General features: G+C 40.7%; 2 protein-coding genes across 7 annotated transcripts in view; one reads left to right on the top strand and one right to left on the bottom strand.

The window, feature by feature from the left end:
• Positions 1-4,177, bottom strand: part of rock1 (Rho-associated, coiled-coil containing protein kinase 1) — a 38,485-nt gene extending 34,308 nt beyond the window's left edge. For both annotated transcript variants that reach the window (XM_039814883.1, XM_039814884.1), the window contains exon 1: positions 3,299-4,177. In XM_039814883.1, the coding sequence (XP_039670817.1) occupies positions 3,299-3,391 (93 nt within the window). In that variant the 5' untranslated portion in view covers positions 3,392-4,177. The remainder of the gene's footprint in view (positions 1-3,298) is intronic.
• Positions 4,178-5,408: 1,231 nt separating this feature from the next.
• The window catches only part of greb1l (GREB1 like retinoic acid receptor coactivator), a 46,663-nt gene continuing 32,070 nt past the window's right edge, over positions 5,409-20,001 (top strand). For all 5 annotated transcript variants that reach the window (XM_039816202.1, XM_039816201.1, XM_039816200.1 and 2 more), the window contains exon 1: positions 5,409-5,542. The gene's annotated coding sequence lies outside the window, so the exon portion shown is untranslated. The remainder of the gene's footprint in view (positions 5,543-20,001) is intronic.

Raw genomic sequence — 20,001 nt, 5'->3', positions numbered from 1 at the left:
AGTTTTGAAGAAAATTTGGATCGTGCAACAAGGCAGGCCTGCTTGGTTCTTTTGGTGAAAGATTATAAAAGATTTACAAAGAATGTGTTTATGGCATACTATATAACTGGGACGTTTTGGGACCAATTGGCGGAATTGCTGTGGACGAAGTACAGACGACAATATACTGGTAAGAGCAAATTACGTTTAACCATGTATCCAGCCAATTTAAATAGCTCATGTTACTGTATTGTGTGAACAGTTAACTTCATCATATTCTTCATATTTTATGAGTCGTTTTCTTTTGTGGGGTGCATATGTCCCACCAAAACAAGTTCCTTCCACAGACTTTTTTGCAAAGCCACCGTTGCTGTGTCCAGAACTTAACTTAGCGCCCCCCAAGACGACTGTGATTGGTTTAAAGAAATGTAAACAACCCAGAGCCTATTCTCCTCCTACCCCAGAATGCATCTGTGGTGTAGCCAGACCTTACTCCACAGCGCTGTGGAAATAGGTCTGTCAATGTGAGACTAGCATCCACCCTAACATGTAGATGCAGCATTCACACAGTCAATCACTGTCTTCAACTCTGGTTTACTAGCCTTGCAGTTTCCTGTAATTACTCTTATTACAGATTTAGAGTCCAAATAGCAAATGAAAAAAGGGATCAAAACGCAGAAGCCAATGCACCCCAAGTGTTGAAGTAAGATCAAAGACAAAGGCCATATACACACACTATCTATCTATCTATCTATCTATCTATCTATCTATCTATCTATACACACACACATTTATATATAGAGAGAGAAAGGCCCTTGCAAGACAAGTTCCAACATATCAACTCACCCATTCTAATTTACCAAATAAGTACAGACTCTACCACTGAAAGTGAAAAGGCAACTAGCAACTTTCAATTCAATATTTGATATGTGGCACACCATTTCCTCTATGCAAACTTTTAGAGAATCCAACTAAGGTGAATGTGTTCAATCCATATTATTTGATAAAATGATTGATGCCAACTGAAAAACACATATGGACAATGCCCAGACAGACCCCTTCATGTCAGTGAGCTGTCACATCATAATGTCAGGAATTCTGTCTGTTCAGATTGGCTCTAGAGTCCTGCCTAGAGTACAATGATTAGGGAGGGGGCAGCCCATCCAGATAAGGCGCTCTTCTCTCCAAGCAGGATTTATTTAGGGGGTGAAGATAAGGGCGACAGAGTTGGAATACTGTGCTCAACAGGCCAGCCCAGAGCTGAGTTGTAGGGTGCAGGACAAATGTCACCATCACACAACACAGACCAGGCTTCTATGGGAAAAATGTAAAAGTCCAACAGTGCTACACTTCAGATGCAAAGTAATGCCAGCTCAAAGACTCAGGTACAGAAATATGGCCAGTAAAAGGCTTGCATTGTGCATTCTGACGGAACCTATTACTCATAGCCAAGCATGTTGGCTGCTTTATGAGTTAAATGTCCTGATTCACAGCCTTCAGAAACATGAGTCTTCAGTCCACATAATTTTGGTTTATGGGTAGAAAGAACGAGCCCACACCCAGCTACCTCAGAGCTGCCTGCCTGGTCTCAACTCTCTCCAGACGTGCAGAATGGCTTTGGGACACACAGGGAACTCCAGGCCAGTCAAAGACAAGAGGTTATTTGATTAGCATGGAATTTTATTAAGCTGTGGGTGGAGTTGCATGGTGGCAGTGAGAGCCTCAGCAAAAAAGGCCTCCATTCATTGATCAGGCAAGATTGCAGAAAGGGGAAAAAAGAGGAACAACACCCTTGTGTGTATGGCTGCCAGCAGGAACAGTCCCCACAGCTTTTTGCCATTAAAAATGCAGAGCGTGTGCACTTTTAGGTGAGTTTAATTGCCTCTTTCTGCAACAGGATGGGAGGTCACAGAGACTAAGCAAGTTTTCTTTTCAAAAGAAAGCTATATCTACAGCACCCTATATACAAACACTTCAAGTGGGTGGGGTATTAGGACAAGCCTCGTTCCCAAAACAGACTGCCTGATGTTCCTTTGCTTGGCAAGTCAGTCTGTATGCTGATACATCCCATTTCATACAATCAAGATACAGGAGTCATTAATCAAAGAGTAATGATCGAATGTGAACAACACCTGAATGAGTTACAATGGAACTACTACCTGAATGAATTACAATGAAACTACTGTACATGCAGACTCAGAGCTACCAATCATTCTTAATTCGAGCAGTGAACCCTAGGTGAAAACTCAGTCATACCTGCAAATAGAAAAGGTTGGTGCCAAGGCCAATCCCTGAAAATTCAGGCAATTTACCCACATGAATTTTGGTTTAATCACAATTAAACAAAACAGCACAACTGCTCCCGTGAGTCATTCAGAATCAAATCCGTGAAAAACGCTAAGTGCGACTGTCACCCAAGCTAAAAGGATCCTGATATCAACAAACACTTGACACAACAACATCCCCTTGGCATCCACCCTATGGTGAGTCAGTTCCTGGGATTGCCGCATGTAATACAAACCTATAAAAGGTGTTGATTTAGGGTTAAGCACGTGGCAGCAAGCCGCCTTCTTCAGAAAAGGAGTCGCATCATAAGTTGTCGCCCATAGACAGGAAGCAATAGCCAGCAAGCAGGTGTACTGATGCAGCTGGGGGCCTGCAGGTTACAACAGGCTTGCATGCAGCCTATCACTTCAAATGAAGCTTAGATAAGTAAATCTAGACAAAATCGCACACCTAACCACCCACTTCCTTGTGATCTAAGAACTAGGAACACTAGTCACATCACAAAGCATGATCAGTTTGTAATGGGTAGCAAGGAAACCAATACAGTTGATCAGACCCATTAACACGATTTGTTTTAACTGGCCTTACCAAAAACATAATCTGACAAAGTGTCTGCATCGTGGAGAACAGAAACGTTCTCATATGTCAGTCTCGTTCAGTTACCACTGCTTTTTAATAAGTTATTGAAGCCATTTTATCAAGTACTGACAGTACATCACCATTAAACACCACACTGTTTTTGGCTGCGAGTTTGTGAATGTAGGATACCAGAGATTCAAACTGCTGATTGTTGTCTTTCCGTAAAGACAACAAAATGAATAAATACGATCACAAACAGGTGTTTGAACATGTTTGAAGTGTGTGAGGCAAACTGGCCCGTTTGCGTCAATATAAGCACATTCCTTCAGTGACAATTGAGACGACTTGTTGGTCTCGGAAAGAATTTCTGCTCCAAGGAGTAACGTTAACGTTAGACTGACCCCGAATGGTTGACTCGCTAGCTGCCGAGACAGCTAGCACGCTACAAACTTACCAGGAGACAATCCGTGTTTATTTCTGACTTTGGGTCCTTCAACATGGCATCGATTTTGTCAAATCGAGCCGCCACACTTTCCCCAGCAGACATTTTTTCTGTTAAACTCAGCCCCGATGTTGGGTTGTGAACAAAAACAGCTCACTGGCGAGGCAGGAGGCTGGCTAGCTAGCTTTAGCAGCCAGCGGTAGCTAGCTAGCCAAATGTTCCTTTCTTCGTGTGAACTTTACGCCGCAGCACTTCAAAGAAAATACATCGTTCTCCTCGAGCTTTCACATACGATGAAACGTTTAAGATTGCGTTGAATGTACAAAAGCCACATTTTCAGAGTCGAAAGATGTTTTCCCAGTATGAGTGGCAAACAACTTCAGTGGCAAAAGATAAATGCGGCGACAGATTAGTCAGCCTCCGCAGGATGCCACTGAGGATAAGAGCTTAAAATGTTGGTGCATCCGAACAAATGGCAATTAAAAGTTAAATGTAATGTCAATTTGAAAAGCACAGTTCGTGGAAACGTTAGTCCATGTCCGTTGCCATACTGTGCCAGGCCCTTGCAGAAAACGACAATAGATTCTGACAGCTCAAAAGTAGAAGTGGTGGGAAAAAAAAACTTCTGCTTCTTCCAAATTTTGATCAGTTTAAACACGGAGTCGTTACAACGTTTAACGGCGGTCCTTCCGCTGCATCCCGTGCGTTGTCATTGATTGTCGACTATTTCCCGTCCACACTGCTTTATCTCTCAGATCGAAGGCATATAAATCGGATTTAAAAGTGTGTTAGTTCTCGGAAAAAAACAGCAGACGATGCCCGATTTTCTCCCACAGCCTGACCAACATGTCCGCCTTCCTGTTCAAACACCCCGGAGAAGCAACTTCAAAATGTCAAGTAATGCGCATGCGCCCTGTCGAGGCGCATTCAAAGAGTTCACAGACTTATGGCAATTAGTACATCCATGATGGCAACGTGTTGCGGTTCCTAAATGTTACAATGTAAATGTAAAAAAACAACATCAGAGGGAGAAGAAAAACATAATATACGGTAATAAATAGTTTTAAGCTTTCCAGAAGTTCAAATGTTCTATTAAATTCTGTGACTGAAATTATCCACATGGGTTACTGATGCTCTTGGTCTCAGACAGACTCTATATATATATATATATATATATATATATATATATATATAGGCCTATCTGTTGCAAAGGCTGCACTTGTTGTTCTTTAGAAGTGCTTGCTACATAACTGTTACCTTTAGGACTTTCACATGTTAACACCAAGGATCGAATCAAATGTCAGGCATACTTTAAAAAGAGATTTTAGTTATTTCTTTCTCCTTTCCTTCTTTTCAGCATTGATCTTCTTCTGTGTTTATTCTGCATGTCAGTCAACAGAGGGGGGTATTGTACAACTTTTATGGTGAGAAGAACTCAACTCACTTGTGTCCAGGAACTTGAGAAGCCTTTACTCAATGTATCAGTTCTTTATTTCTGTCAGCAGAGGGAGATGTTTTAACCTGAGAGACCATAAATGTAGGCCTATGTATGTACAGTAGCCTATGTACTGTATGTATATAATGTAGGCTATGTATTTAGCCTATGTATGCAGGTATCCTATACCCTATATGTATCAGTGAATTAAAGATTCAAACTTCTTTTTTTAACTTTGTTTGCATGTTTGATTTATTTATTTTGTCTAGGCCTATTTATTTATTTAATTTCTTTCCTAATTCAGTAATTTTTACTGTCTGTCCATGACTTCGTGAGGTGGACTGTTTCTGTTGCTTTACAATCGCAGTAGAATAACGTTTAGTGGAATATTTCATATAGTCCTAGGTTATAATGTAGCCCAATATTGTAACATTAATAACTATAACGCCTGTCTCTGCGACCTCCTCCTTCCTGCACATTTAAACTTAATTTAGCCTAGCCTACTCATTTAACTGGTTGATTTGCTAGTTATCTTAACGGGTTAGCCTACGTTTGTGACGTAAACCATTCATTTTGTGTTCCTTTGGTTCCTCGGAGCAACAAGCTGAACTGAACCAAACGGCACGCTACGTACGGTAATTTGATTTCGTGACGTCACTTGGCGGCTCCCGCAGATCAGCTGTGGCAGGGCAGAGCGACCAGAGCAGCAGCACTGGACTGGTGGAGGTGTTCTAGCGTTCAAGCCAGGAACGCAGTTTTAAACCCACAGAGCCGATTCTACGTGGACATGGCCGTGTAACGCGTTTTCCGTGCGGATAAAGGTAGGCGTGCATGGTGCTGCTTTTTTTGTATCCTCACACTTGCCTAAAACAAAACATCACATGTCACAAGAAAGCATGTTAGTGATCACAAACAGGATCAGGCTGGTAACGCTCTCCGGGGGATGGTCGCCCTGAAACATGGGGTCGTGTCACTGGGGCTGAAACAGCTTTAACGGCTTAAAGTTAGTTTCAGCAGTGAATGAAGAAACTGTAGGGTGTATTATGAAATTTAAATATTTAACGAGAAGCACTTATGTATACTTAAATCATAAGCAGAGTATTTCAGTAAGTTTGCATGCTCGGAAATACTGCATTAATATGTATTTTCTAAACCATTTTTTCTCATTATTTGCTGCATTATATCCGCACACATTTAACACGCATTGGCTAATGTAGTAGTGACTGTCAAGGCCCAAATGTGTGTAACCGACCTACATCGCCGATTGACGTTTAGTAATTATGTCTTGCAGTGTAATGTGAACGACAGTGTGGAACATTAACTTTTGTAACAGAAAATAAGCTTATTTTAGATCAGCAGTCAAATCATTTATGTTATGTCTGTGCTTCTAAAATTCGATTGTATCATATAATTAGTCCTTTTTTTTTTTTTTTAAATGTCACTGCTGCTGATTAATAGTTGTTAACAAAGTCATGTCAAGTTGGCTGTATCTGGAACCAGGCCACTAATTTACATGTTGGTCTGTTGAATACTGTTACAGTTGCCTAAGGCTCAGTGTTGAAACAGGCTTCAGCAGCTTAGATAAATTCCCATCAGATAACCAGGATCAGGAGATGTTTTTGGTGGGTTGTCATTTTAATTACAGGCAGACCAGTCCGTCTTGACTACATCTAATCTGCCATTCCTTGTGTTTTATGTCCCAAAGGTTGCATTCCTCCTGACTTCAGTCCCCCAATTCTTTACTTTCAAAATGTAATGAGAGCTAATGATTATTACAATGCACATTACAATATCATACAAACTACAGCAGAGTAGTTCATTTTACCACATGCAGGGAGCTTACTGATGACACTGCAACTGTAATGTCAAATACTGAGCAGCCTCTTTTCATGTTTAAAGTTGCATTTTATTTTTCAAACAATTTCTAGGCTGGGAGCAGGAATTCACATTTTTGAGCTTTAAAATATTTATATCCATGATTAGAAATATATAAAAGCCTGATTGTTGCCATTAACTGCAGATTTGTCATTTTTGACATTAATGGTTGTCTTCTGCAACTAAACAGCCTGTGAAAATAGACTAAAAAGAAACCTAATTTACGTCAGACAGGTACAGTGTCACGTGAGTGCACACTCTGTACGAGGAGTGTGGATTGAAAATTCGCCGGGTGGCCTGTCTCGCCTAGAGCACACACAGCCCTGTCAGAGAGGGCAAGGGCTGGAGGGGTCAGGGGGCTCTGAACGCGCTGACCATCTGGCCCTTGGGGGGCTGGTTTCCTCCCTGTATGTCTTTGTTCCCGGGGAACAATTGGGAGTTAATCTGGGAGGAGATAAGTAAGGTCCCCGTGACACCACTCCTGCACTCGAAAAGGTTTCTCTCTTTAGCCTTGAAGGAGACATCTTCCATGTTGCTTTGTGAAGGCCGTGAGTCTTTGAGGTCTGGCGGTGGGCGTTTTCTTTGTGATTGTGGCATCTTAACCTTTTATTTCTCAAACATGTAATATGGCAGTCAGCTGGATATAGTTTTGAAAACAGTAATTTGTTCCTAAAATCTGTCTGACCCTCATTATTTCCCTTTTCACAGGAGATTTTTTTTTTTGTAAACTCATATCGAAAATGGCTTTAACCTTTCAGTATGTCATTGTTGAGAAAAACACATGCAGGTTCTCATCCTTGTTCAGGAAAAAAGTACACTTTTAGCCATTACAGTATAATCAACCAAATTTAGATATAGCTTACCTACAAAAAATTAAGCAATCTAGTTATGGATCATCCCTCAAAAGATGCCCTCATTAAAATAATGATTCATATTTTTAGCATGCTGTTATGTGAACCTATTATCTTTTTTGTGTCATTGGTTCGCTCTCTATTTTTTGCATCATTCACAGTGTCATTTCTCACATCTCACATTTGTACGTAAGGAAATTTGTCACCTGGATAACAGATTGATTTATGTTCTCTCATTATTCCCTCACTTTCATTTTGAGCACATCTACTCTTATTCTGTTTATGCCCTGCTCAGTTGGCCCTCAGCATTTGTGTTTATTTACTGGGAGGAAAAAGAAGATGCATGTTCATTTGAAACCCAACACTTTTCATTCACGCTAATTATCGCTCTCTGTTATGACAAACTAGTGTGTGATTAGTCACTCGGCTTTGTGTTTGCTGTCATAACAAAAAGCCATACATAACAATTGATTATCAATCCAGTCAGTATTAAAGAGGTTTCAATTTCTGCCGTGGCTTCAGCCAGCTCCAGAAACATATCATTTTAAATATTGATCAATGAGGCACCCTCACATATCATTCACAATACAAATTTAATCACACAAACACCACTGGGACTAGTCAGCGATGCAGACAGATGCTTCTCTTGATCTTTTCAGAGTACAGATGGTACAAGCGACTAAATCCCAACTAGAGAGATCAGTGCTATTGTTTCACACGTTTCTAAGCGCGATGTGACACGACCCACAAACCAGGTGGTCTTCAAAATAGCCGTCATTCATCAAACTACTGAGACAGAGGGCTTTTTTGCCACATGCTTATGTTGTCATGGAGAGATAATGGTGTCATTAAAACACACTCTATGATCTCACAGTAGATAATCAAATACTATAATAATAAAAAAAATTAAAATACTAATATTAATGGACGACATCTTCTTTTAAAAGTTGCAATACAACAGTGTAAAAATGCTCCATTGCCAGTAAAAGGCCTGTATTCAAAATTGTGCTAATGAAGTAAAAGTGCATAAGTGTTATCAGCTAAATGTAAAAGTATTTATTATGTAAAAATTGGCCTCTGTGACTGTTAAATTACTACATATCATATTACTGAAATAGTATTACAGTTGCATTAGTGTCTGAGCAGTATTTTAATGTTGCTAATTCTAACTGCTTTATATAGTGTTGTCTATAATCTGTAAGAATGCATTATATTCTATATATACGTCATATATTTTGTGTGTAAAACATTAAGCTGCAAAGTATCTTTAGCTGTCAAATAAATGTAGTGGAGTAAAAAGTATATAATTTCCCAATTAAATGTAGTGAAGTAGAAGTACCTTTTTTAAAATGTAATCCCAGGTCTCTTATCTCTACTTGTGTATTCATTTCACCACCTAGCAAGATATCTGCATTGCTATAGTAGTAACAGTGTCTAATGTAAGTCAGAATCATTCCGTTAAGTTATGCAGGCTGCTCAAAATCTAAACAGAATAGATAGAATTAGGTTATTACCACAGCGAGGACATTGTATATCAGATATCGGCTGAACTGTTTAATGGCTGTTTTTAAGAAATGTCAGAATAAAAAAAATAAAAAACATCTCCTTGCTGATCTGCAGAGCCAAATGTGTTCCGCATGGACGGCAGTAAACTTTTAACCTGTCCTTTTTTATTGAGGGTCAAGAATGGCAGGAACATCGTGCTTGCTGATAGTGTGTATAAAAGAGAGACAAATATTCAGACTGTAATGGTAGTGCCAGGATTGTGTTTTTCTGTCTGTAGAGGGGAGTCAGGTCTTCATGTAAGTTATATTACTCAAAAGCAGTCATTTAAACAGTTTGCTGTAGTTGTGTGTGTTGAACCACTGTTTAACCAAAATCAGAATATAAGATTTATGTAATGTTTTGCTTCTTGCGGTCTTGTCTAATATGGTTTCCATGGAGCAAAATGCATCAAAGTATCTTAGAAAGTGGTCATCTTCTCCTGCTTTGGCCTTTTAAAGTGATCAAGTCTCTCTTCAAAAATGCAGCATAAAAGAGGAGGGAGGGAAAAGCGCAGATAAGGTCTGTAGAGGAGCATGGGGAGGCTGAGGAGGGGAAGAGATGGGAGAAGAGGTTAAAACAGATGTTGGGGTGATGACGAGTGAAACAAGGCAGCTGGATGCATACAGAAAGTGACATAGAGAGCAACATTTTTTTTAATTCACCCTCACACTTGTAGCTGGACAGCTTAGTGGATGGACACACAGTAAGGGTGGAGTGTGCGCAGGGTGGAGGACAATGTGACACAAACTGTATATACTGTATGAGGGTGCATGACAGTCAACAATTGGATCATTGAAGCCAATCTGACAAAGGCCTTTGCCCCTCCCCCGGCTGAAAGGAGATGTCAAAGGTCTGTGACCTCTTCCATTTATGTGAATTGATCCCCCTGGTGGGGGTGGGGCTTCCTCCTCAAAGCCCTCCCCTATAAGCTGTTATATCTTAGTTTCACCTGCAGGAACCGGAACAATTATTTTATTTCCCTCAATTATTTAATTTACTTCCTTCTTGTTTTATTATTTAAAACTAGCTGTGTAGCTGTTAAGCAATACACTGTGGCATTTCAATAAACAGATTTTAAACATGAGATGGAAATGAATTGAATTTATTTTAAAAGCTACTACACATTACCCAGAGTCTCATTGCTCCTTGCTCTTGTTATATTAGCTCAGACGTTTGTGTTTACCTCACACTCATCAAGTTCATAGCTCGGTTGAGAAACATTCCCTTATATTTGAATTGTGTTATGGTAAAGTTACTACTCTACGTGCTTCAAGTTGCTAATCTGACGCGCCAGATGGTTTGATTACACAGAACCATCAGAAAAGCCGTCAAAAGGAAACTGTTTGGAACAAGTCCCCCAAACCATATACTGTAGATTCTGTATTCTTACCCTGTAATACGACGCACCAGAGCGTTTTCCATTCTCATATCTAAACCAGAGGACGTAAAGGCCACGGTTTCAAACGCATCGTTAACTTTGTGAAATGGTCGCAGTTTTAAGTGGTTTGGGTTAGAATCAGACGTTACTTCACTTCCGGTTACGCACGTGACGCTGAACTTGACGTAGCTCTGTTTGTTCCGTTTGTTAGTTGGACACTAGAGGCCGCTGCCACTGTAAACATTTATATGAGTTGTAATTGAGGCTTGAACAAACAACCTGATGGGAGCGTTTTTTGGAGGGAAGGACAGTCTCATTTGGAAAAGAGCAGGCACTTTCAAAAAATACCTGGCAGGTGATTGGTGTGATATGCTATCGTGTGATATGCGGTCCCACGATTCTCATGTGATCTTGTGATATCGCAAGAATCCAGCTGCCGTGCAAGGTAATCAAATTGCCCCTCTGGGACAAATATGGGCGGCTCAGGAGGTAGAGCGACCCGGGACCTCCTGTCTGGATGTTGATGTATCCTTGAGCGAGACATTCAAGTTGCTCTTGATGGGCAGGCAAGCGCATTACATTGCATCTCGGTCACCATTGGTGCATGAGTGTGTGTGAATGGGTGAATGAGAGGCAAACTTGTAAAGCACTTTATCCATTAAGGTAGAAAAGTGCTATATAAATTTACCATGAGAGTTTTTGAATTGAACATACTATCTGAAGAGTCATTACCTCTGCAGCTTAATTCAGAACAAACATTTTGGCCATATACTGTATGTCTGGCCATGAATTTGTGCTCTTGGTGTGAGTCTACTTCACACCAATGCTTTAATGACATACTCAGAAGGGGAAAGGGAAACCTGTGAGGATGGCATTCCTCTAAGCTAAAAAAAAAAATGCCTTTCTTTCTCACAGCCTTAGAATGTAGCTTTTAGTGATGGATGATTGGGACTTAGAGTCAGGAAGGTAGGACATGCAATATGTAGGAGTACAATCAAAAAGACTGGCCTGAACATCCTGCTCTTTGTTGCAAGAGAGGCTTGGGATGCTAATTTTGTGTGTGTGTGTGTGTGTGTGTGTGTGTGTGTGTGTGTGTGTGTGTGTGTGTGTGTGTGTGTGTGTGTGTGTGTGTGTGTGTGTGTGTGTGTGTGTGTGTGTGTGTGTGTGTGTGTGTGTGTACATTTATGCATGAGTGGAACATGACCCCAGTAGATTGCACTTCCTGTTGTCCTGTTAGTTATCTCTGATTCTGACATGCATGGCAGGTTCTTATCTGTCACCGCTGGATCTCCTGGTTGACTAAGTGAATGACTCAATGAACCCATTCATCCATTCCCTAGTTTATTTACTGGTAAGCCCTCATTTTCTATAACATTAATATTACTTATTCCTATTCATACAACTCTTTTCATGGCACTGTTACAAAGTATTTGTAAAGCTATCTCAATACAAAGCTTAAATAGTGTGTACCTCCATTGGGCTCATTTTCTCTATACTCCCAGTCCTAGATCAAAGTTGAAATAGCTCCCTGACAGAAATGAACGGAACATATCTGGATGTGCCCCCAAGTCGTTTGTCGGAAAGCATGTCCGGAGCAAAGTCAAAGGGTTGCCATTAAGCCCGAGTTTGCTTGTGTGTGTATGTGTTTGCAGGGGAGTGATGGCATGTCAAGGTGAAGGAGGAATTTCAGTCTTTTGTTCCTTGAAGTGAATTCTTTCATTTTCAGCCATAATAAACAAATGAGGTTAATAACCCTGACACTTGAGTCCTTGCATCTTGTATCGCATCACAGTACGATTGTGGCATGAAGTGTTTATCTCATGTCTACAGTGTTCCTCCTTTTTTGATCAATCTCTTGGATTTTTGCTGCCTCCACTATATCAATGTATCATGATGAAGAGCAACGTGTGCATGTGTCTCCGTGAAGAGCTCTTTGTAATAATATATCCTCATTCTTCCCATTGAAACCTGGAATGCCTCCAGCTGAGAATCCATTATTGCACAGTACTGTGGTGGAACAGTGTGTTCTCACAGGGTGTACTGCTGTATCCCCTCCGCCCCCCTCCTGTGCAAAGATGCCAACCCCAGTGAAACAGTACCTGTGGCCAAAAATGCTTACATGTTCTTTTTAAAGAGTACAGTGTGTACCACAGACTAGATCAAAGTGCAGATGGGAAGTTACTGTTTTTTAGGTTGAATTTCATTGTTTTGTCCTTTGCTACAAGTGTCAGATTATTTTGCAAAGTAATACGACGCTTGAATAATTCATCACAATATTGGGTTTCTATCTATTGATTAACGTGGCAGTTACACACATCAGTGACCATCCTCTTCATTATTTTACCTGTATTGTGCTTTTAATCCATGCCAGCTGAAACACTTTCAGTTGTTTTTCATTACATGCCATAACTAATATAAGTTAGATGACTGAGATAGGACGGATGTGCAAAATGTATGTGTAATACCCTTGCCTTTCTTTCACGCTCCTTTTGAGTTGTTTTGAACTGTTTTCATGAGCAAAAGTCTAATGTCGGCCTTGGTCAATTTTAGACCCGTCACATATGGTTGATGATTAAATTAAATAAGTTACAAATAATGAAACATCCTGCAGTGTTGTGTATCTTGGCATTGTTGTTTGCAAGTTACAGGATGTGTGCTAACAACAGCTGGAAACACTGACTTGTAGCCAGATTTCCCACAACACCACAGCAGCATCATTGCCTTTGCCCACATATATTGTCCCAAAATCTCCCTGCACACACACGCACACACACACACACACACACACACACACACACACACACACAGATACACCATCCAAAACAGGCCATTCACTCGCTCTGACTCTCCCCTCCTTCATATTGAAACACAAGGTCAGCGTGTGTTGATGCTGCCAGGATTTGTGGGGGAGATGGCTGTCTGTAGCAGAAGGCTTTTCCATAGGCTGTCTCAGGCTGTCCAAGGCTACGGTGACCAAGACCCAGTCCTCTGTGGCAGGGAGGAGGTCATTCTCTCTCTCTCTCTCTCTCTCTCTCTCTCTCTCTCTCTCTCTCTCTCTCTCTCTCTGCACATTTGCAACTCAAGCCCAACCAGGAAAAACGTACAGTATGGAACAGTAATGAAAATTAGGACTTCTTTATTGATTTCCTCTGTAGATCTGTGTATTGCCTTGCTGATAAAATCAATAGTATTAAAACACAGATTAAAACATTAAAACACATTTTTCATCTTATCCAATGAAACCAGGTGTGTGTCATTTGTTTCATGTCAATTGAAACCTTGGCTAAGAAGAAGACAGAGGGTTGTGTGTGTGTGTGTGTGTGTGTGTGTGTGTGTGTGTGTGTGTGTGTGTGTGTGTGTGTGTGTGTGTGTGTGTGTGTGTGTGTGTGTGTGTGTGTGTGTGTGTGTGTGTGTGTGTGTGTGTGTTTTATGTCACATAGTCCATTTATTTGCATTCAGTCCTTTTCTTAAAACAGTACACAGACAGGTGACAAAATACAAGAAACAAATGAATAAATGCAATGAATAACAATTACCTTTGTAATTACCTGATCTCAGCCCAGTTGAATAATGAGATTTTGGAGCAGTGCATTAGGCAGTATTTTCCACCATCATTAAAATGCCAAAAAAAAGAATATCTTTTGGGAGATTGGTGTTCATCCCTGCAGCCGATTTCCAGAGACTGTGCTAAGGAGCACTCCAGCTTTTCTCAGGGGCACGTGGTGGTCTAACAACTTTAATCTTAGAGGGTGGCACAACTTCAGCTACTTCCAAGTTGCATGGAGAGGGGAAAGAAGTCAAAATTCAAGCAACACATAGAACAACTTTATTGTAAGACCAATGCATTTTGGCTTGTGGCCTTCATCAGGACCCATTCACACCAGCAAAAGAAGATCCAGCGATTTTCCGCAGGACTGTGCGGCGGTGGGAGTGTCACTGAAATGGCCCATTTGTGTGATGTCCTGCTGTGTTCTTTAACCCCCCCCAATGTAGTAGACAAGTAGACTTTATATTTCGCAATTACCGTTTTCCTAAGGATTGTTTATAGATCTCGACATTTCTGACCGCACTTGAAGGCCGCGAAGGAAAGAGACATAGGGGTTGGGCTTTGTTGTTGCAAGAAACCATCAGTCGTTACACAAACTGCTAGGTAGTTCAGTGCTTGTGTTTAATTTTTTTACCGCATCGTGTTTAAAAACGTTCTTGTGGCAGTGATAGAGGCAGTGATGTTTCCTGTTTACTGTACGGTACGGTACTCTCACACTGCCTCAAAACGGACAGCAAAGTCTGATCGGCGGTTACATGATTGGCCACTGCAGCGTGACGTCGTTGCGTTTCTCCAAAAGTTGAATCGGTTTCAACGTTTTCTTCTGCTTTTTTTCCAGCTCCCCCCTATGTCCCATAGCTGCAGCCTAAACACACTATCCCTTTTCAAAATGAATGGGCAGACCTGCGTTTTCGCTGCACCGTGTCACTGCCAACACAGGCAGTGTGAATGCAGGGTCAGGGAGTGTCGGTCTTACAATGAAGCGGTTCTATATACTACAAGTGGTGCCGCAGTTTTGATCTCTAATACCTTAATCAGACACTTAATGTCAGTTCTCCCTTTAATTTGTCACCCACCTGTATTTTATCTGTCCACAAAACATCAAGAATCTCAGCTTCATGCTTTGATAAGAAACATTCAGAATACAGTACATATTTACCTTTTTAAAAAAAATCTTTCTCTGTGTTTTTCTCCATATAATAAGAACAGCAGGGCCAATATATGAATGCTTAAATTATACTTGGCTATGCTGGTAGTATGGTTATTCATTTAGTCTGTGTTTATGCCTTTTTTGTCTCCTTTCTGTGGACTTAGCAGTACATAATGCAACCTTAGTCACTGTAGGGAGAAACAGCTGTTTTTAACAGAGCCAGGTTAGCTGTTTTCCCATGTTTCAAGTCTTTTTGCCAAGTTAAGCTAATATGCTGCTGGCTGTTGACTTATTTTTTTTTAGAACAGATATGAAGGTATTGATCTTCTTGTCTGTGCCTTTGCAATAAATGGCAATGGCAAACTATTCCTTTAAATTGACCTGACTCATTTATGCCAACATATTATAGCATTATATATTTACGTTGGATTAATTCCACTTTATTATGTTTAGACTGTTGCAGAGGGTGTAACAGTAGAGCTGAGAGTCTGATGTTAAGCTGAAGCGTGAAGTTGGGTGGCTCTACTGTCTTCCTGTGCTGGCGTTGATTAAAGAAGATTATTTAGTGGCCGAGTGAGATCAGTTGGTAGAGCAGGCGCACATATATGGAGGTGTGTACCTCAAGGGTTTGAGTCCAACCTGAGATGATTTTCCTGCATGTCATCCCCCTCTCTCCCCTTTCATATATATCTGTTATTTCCATTAAAGGCTGAAATGCCCCCCCAAAAAAAAGAAAAGATTATTTAAAGGGAAACTGAAGCGTATTACTCACAGCCCAGACTAATTGGAGAATGGTACCCATCATGAATTTAGAGTTGGAAAAATATCTAGTTTGGATGAACTTGCTCTGTGCTTAGGTATGATGAATATCACTTTTAATGTTTTGGTGCCTGACTGATAAGACTAATAAGTAGGGACATTTTGAAATTCACTTTGTAATGGGCCACTTATCAGCACAAGAAGGAATATTTATTTAAAATGTCACTTTGCACCTGATTTCCTTATTAACCATTATGTCTGCCTGGTACCCCACATTGTCAAAGAGGCCCTGTCTTAACTGACACATCTGCCAGTTGGTAAAGTATCTCATCTCTCAGAGGGATCATTGCACCAGGCCTGAATAGGTTTACTGTCACTTTTTCACATCAGCAAGGTTTGTGTGTGGGGTCAAGCCCTCAACAAAGGATTGCTCTGCTTCCATTGTCCCATTAAGACAAGCAAAGAGTCCTGCTGATGCCGTGGCTCTTGCTGCAGTAAGGAGGACTGATAGGATTTAAGTGTGGGTCCTGTCACCGTGGGCAACCTGGTGCTTATTAATCTGAAGAGTGGGCGGTAATGGAGGGGATGTGGCAAAGAGAGTAAGGGTGGTAACGGGGGTGCTGCTGATGCAGCAATGCCGCCTGGGGTCAGGAAGAGGGACATGATGGATACAGCTGATCGCCCGGTAAGGAAGTTTTGGAGGAGGCTCCTTCGTCGGGACGTTGAAAAGCCTCTTTGTCATGGCGTCACTCAAATGGATTCAAGGTGGCTGAGACTTTTATTCAGGAAGGAAAAGAAAGGAGAAGTCCTGTTGTGAAAGGTTGGTCTCTCTCTGGACGCCTGATAAACACAACAGATCTCTTTCTTATGTCCTCTCCATTAGTGCTCAGTGCTCCTGCGTGGCTTAATTGAGTTAGTGTGTCAGTTGTGTGAACTTTTCAGGAAAGAACTTTGACTGAACTTTGAGTGGATCGCCTGTCTTTTGTATCTGTGCCATTTATTTATCTACTTTTATTCGGGGGGGAGGGGGTTACAGTATCCACAGACACAGAAGCTTTATCTTTAACCTGCCTTCAACATTTCTAGAGCAGTGTGGGGCAGCAGCTAATGGCTATTTTCATTATCGATTAATCTGTTAATTGTTTCTCGATTTAAATAATTAATCATCTATGAAATGTCAGATAAAAAATGTCCTTTTCAGTTTTCTAAAGCTTACTATCGCACAACACAAAGAAAGGCAGCATTTGAGAAATTCTTATATTTGAGAAGCTAAAAATCCAGTTCAGTTCAATTTTAATCATATAGCACATTTAAAAACAACCATAGTTGACCAAAGTGCTTAACAAGCTCCAAAAATCAAAGAGATAATAAACACAAACAATACACAATATACAATACAAAATAACCAACAGTAAGGTATCAAAGCTAAACTTGAATTGAAAGCCAATGAATAATAGTGGGTCTTAAGCAAGGACTTGAACGTTTCAGCGGTCCGAGCTGTTCTTATATGAATAGGTAGACCATTCCAGAGGTTTGGAGAAGCCACTGAGAAGGCTCAGTCACCTTAGTTTTTTAACCTGGATCTGGGCACATCGAGGAGCATCTGATTGGAAGACCTTACTGCTTTGACAGGTGTGTGCTCCGATAAATAAGAAGGCGACAACCCATTTTAGATCTTGAAAACAGTTAATACAATTTTAAATTCAATCCTGAAACAGACAGGAAGCCAGTGGAGCGTGGCCAAAACCGGTGTAAGGTGGTCGCGCTTTTTTAGTCCAGGTTAGAAAATACAAAAAAAATTCAAAACACTTCTAATGTATTTGGTTTTCGCAAAGTTAGCGGACACAGTGATCATCTCTAAAATCCCCCATTATCGTCACGTTCTCAGCGCCTCAGTCTGTCTGATGTGATGTGGAGGCAGGGTGTAGTGCAGCTCAAAGCCAGCCCCTTGGAAACAAAACCTGACCCCTTTGCTCGTTATGTCATCTGATAAGAGCTAGTGTTTTGATAGTGTTGGCCCTCTCAATGTGATCCATGGCTCTCCTTTTACACCCCATAACAAACAGGGCTGTCTAAACAACAGTTTATGGCCAGGACAAGGCCTGGTCAACCATCATCAAAGATCTACTCTGGGATGAGCCATTAGGTGTGGACCAGATGTTAGGAGAAGCAGTGGCGATGGTGGATGATCAATTTTCATATCTCAGTAGAGGATGAAATACAGGCTATGGATAAGAATAAGTGAATTCATGTATAAAGTCTTTTTTTAAGCCTTAAAAGGTTAGGGATTATTGGAATAAAAATTTAAATCTTTAGAGAATGATATTTTGATCCGGTAAAATCTAGCAACTGCTTTTTCCCTCCTCTTGCCCTTTACCATTGACCGGTGTTTGACCACTGCTTGTGACAGCTTTACAGTATGAGATCTCATTGTTGTCTTATTCAATATGGCTTCGCTGAATAAGTCCATAAATGCATTAGGGTGCTGTGTCTCTCCCTGTTGTTCTGACTTAGGTGAACTGACGTTCAACCCGGCAGCGTTGTAAAATGTAGATTGGGTTCACTGACAGGCCTTCCATTTTATTACACGGTCATGAACAGCGTTGTAAACTGTCACTCATCCTTCACTTTCATTCAATTATTCCATCAGCGATAACGGCCATAAGAACTGACCTCTGCTTACTGCTCACATTATCAAAGAACTGACAAGACATGGTGGAATTTTAACTTTTAACATGTTCTTACATTCTGTAAAATGTGTAAAAGGTGAAAACATGAGGTTTGTTTTGGCCGAGATGCCCCAAAAAGCCTTTTAAAGGACTATTTTTACCTTTTGGAAAATAAGATATGTGGTCAGGTTTTAAAATATAATCACACCTGGCAAGAGATTGTATTAACTTGTTCATTACTAGAAAATGTATATTTAATATCAATCGTCCAATTGCATTGTTTTGGTCGGCCGTGTCAAGTCAAAACAATTGCAAAGGCATAATTTAAAGTTGAGCTGAAACAATTATTTAATTAATTGATTAGTCGAGCAACGGAAATGCCAAACATTCTCCTATTCCAGCTTCTCAAACGTGAATATTTGCTGCTTTTCACTTTTTTTGTGATATTCAAAAGATAAAATAATTAATAATGAAAAATTATCATTAGTTGCAGCCCTACAGTATTCTCGAGCCCAAGAACAAGTTTTAGGGTTTTCTGGTTGTGTCGGTCATGATTCAAACACCTAAAACTTTTACTGCACAATATATATATATATAATGTGTCTTATCTGTATATGAAACTAAATTAGATAACTGTCACTTATTGAACAAAAACAAGAAACATTTTCTATCAAGTAAAATATATATATTATAACTTATAGCATAAGTTAAATATATACTATAATTTGACTGTAAACAAGTAGGGTCTAAAGTGTTATCCATGAATTGGCTTCTTTTAACAAGGCTTCTTTTCCATTTGTGCTGCATCAGTTATCTGTTTGGTGGACCTCTGCCATTAAATGATGCTAGCCTTTGTCTGTGGCTGAGATTTAGTTTAAGGTTAAATACCTTGCCCTTAAACTCATCCGCTGGGCCAGAGTGTGTGGCAAGGTCACCACTCCAATCAACCTAGTGTTAACACAAAGGCCTCTTGTCCCCTAATGAATTAGCGCTACAGTTCCTCAGAGAGTCACTACACCGCCCTACTGCCCCTTGCAGGCCTTCCCAACACTGCTGCCATTTCACACGCATCCCCCAGCCCCTAATTTTGAAATGAGTTTTATAACTGGACAGTAAACTTCCAGTGGCTTAATGATGATGACTTCTTCATCTGCCCAAATGCTCCTTTTGTCCGCCCCTCCTCAGGCCCTGTACCCTGCCCCCGTTCCCTCTGGTCACACCGGGCCTTAAACCCTGGTTCACCCCACTTTATAGGTCCACAGATAATCCCCAGAACACACACACACACACATACACACATGCACATGCACACATACACCCTCAGGCTATTATCTCCACTGAGCCCTGCTCTTTCTCCTTCTCCCCCTCTTTCTCTCTGTTGCTGCTGACTTCAGCAATGGCATTCAGCTGGAATGTTTGCCTTTGTTTGTGTGTCTCATTGGAAAGCCATGAATGACCTTAGCTCATCTGCTATCCTCACTAGCACCACTTTGCACTTCAGGGCCC

Source organism: Perca fluviatilis, chromosome 11 (genome assembly GCF_010015445.1).
Source record: "Perca fluviatilis chromosome 11, GENO_Pfluv_1.0, whole genome shotgun sequence".
NCBI classification, from domain to species: domain Eukaryota; kingdom Metazoa; phylum Chordata; class Actinopteri; order Perciformes; family Percidae; genus Perca; species Perca fluviatilis.
This window is presented reverse-complemented; position numbering and strand designations above follow the sequence as displayed.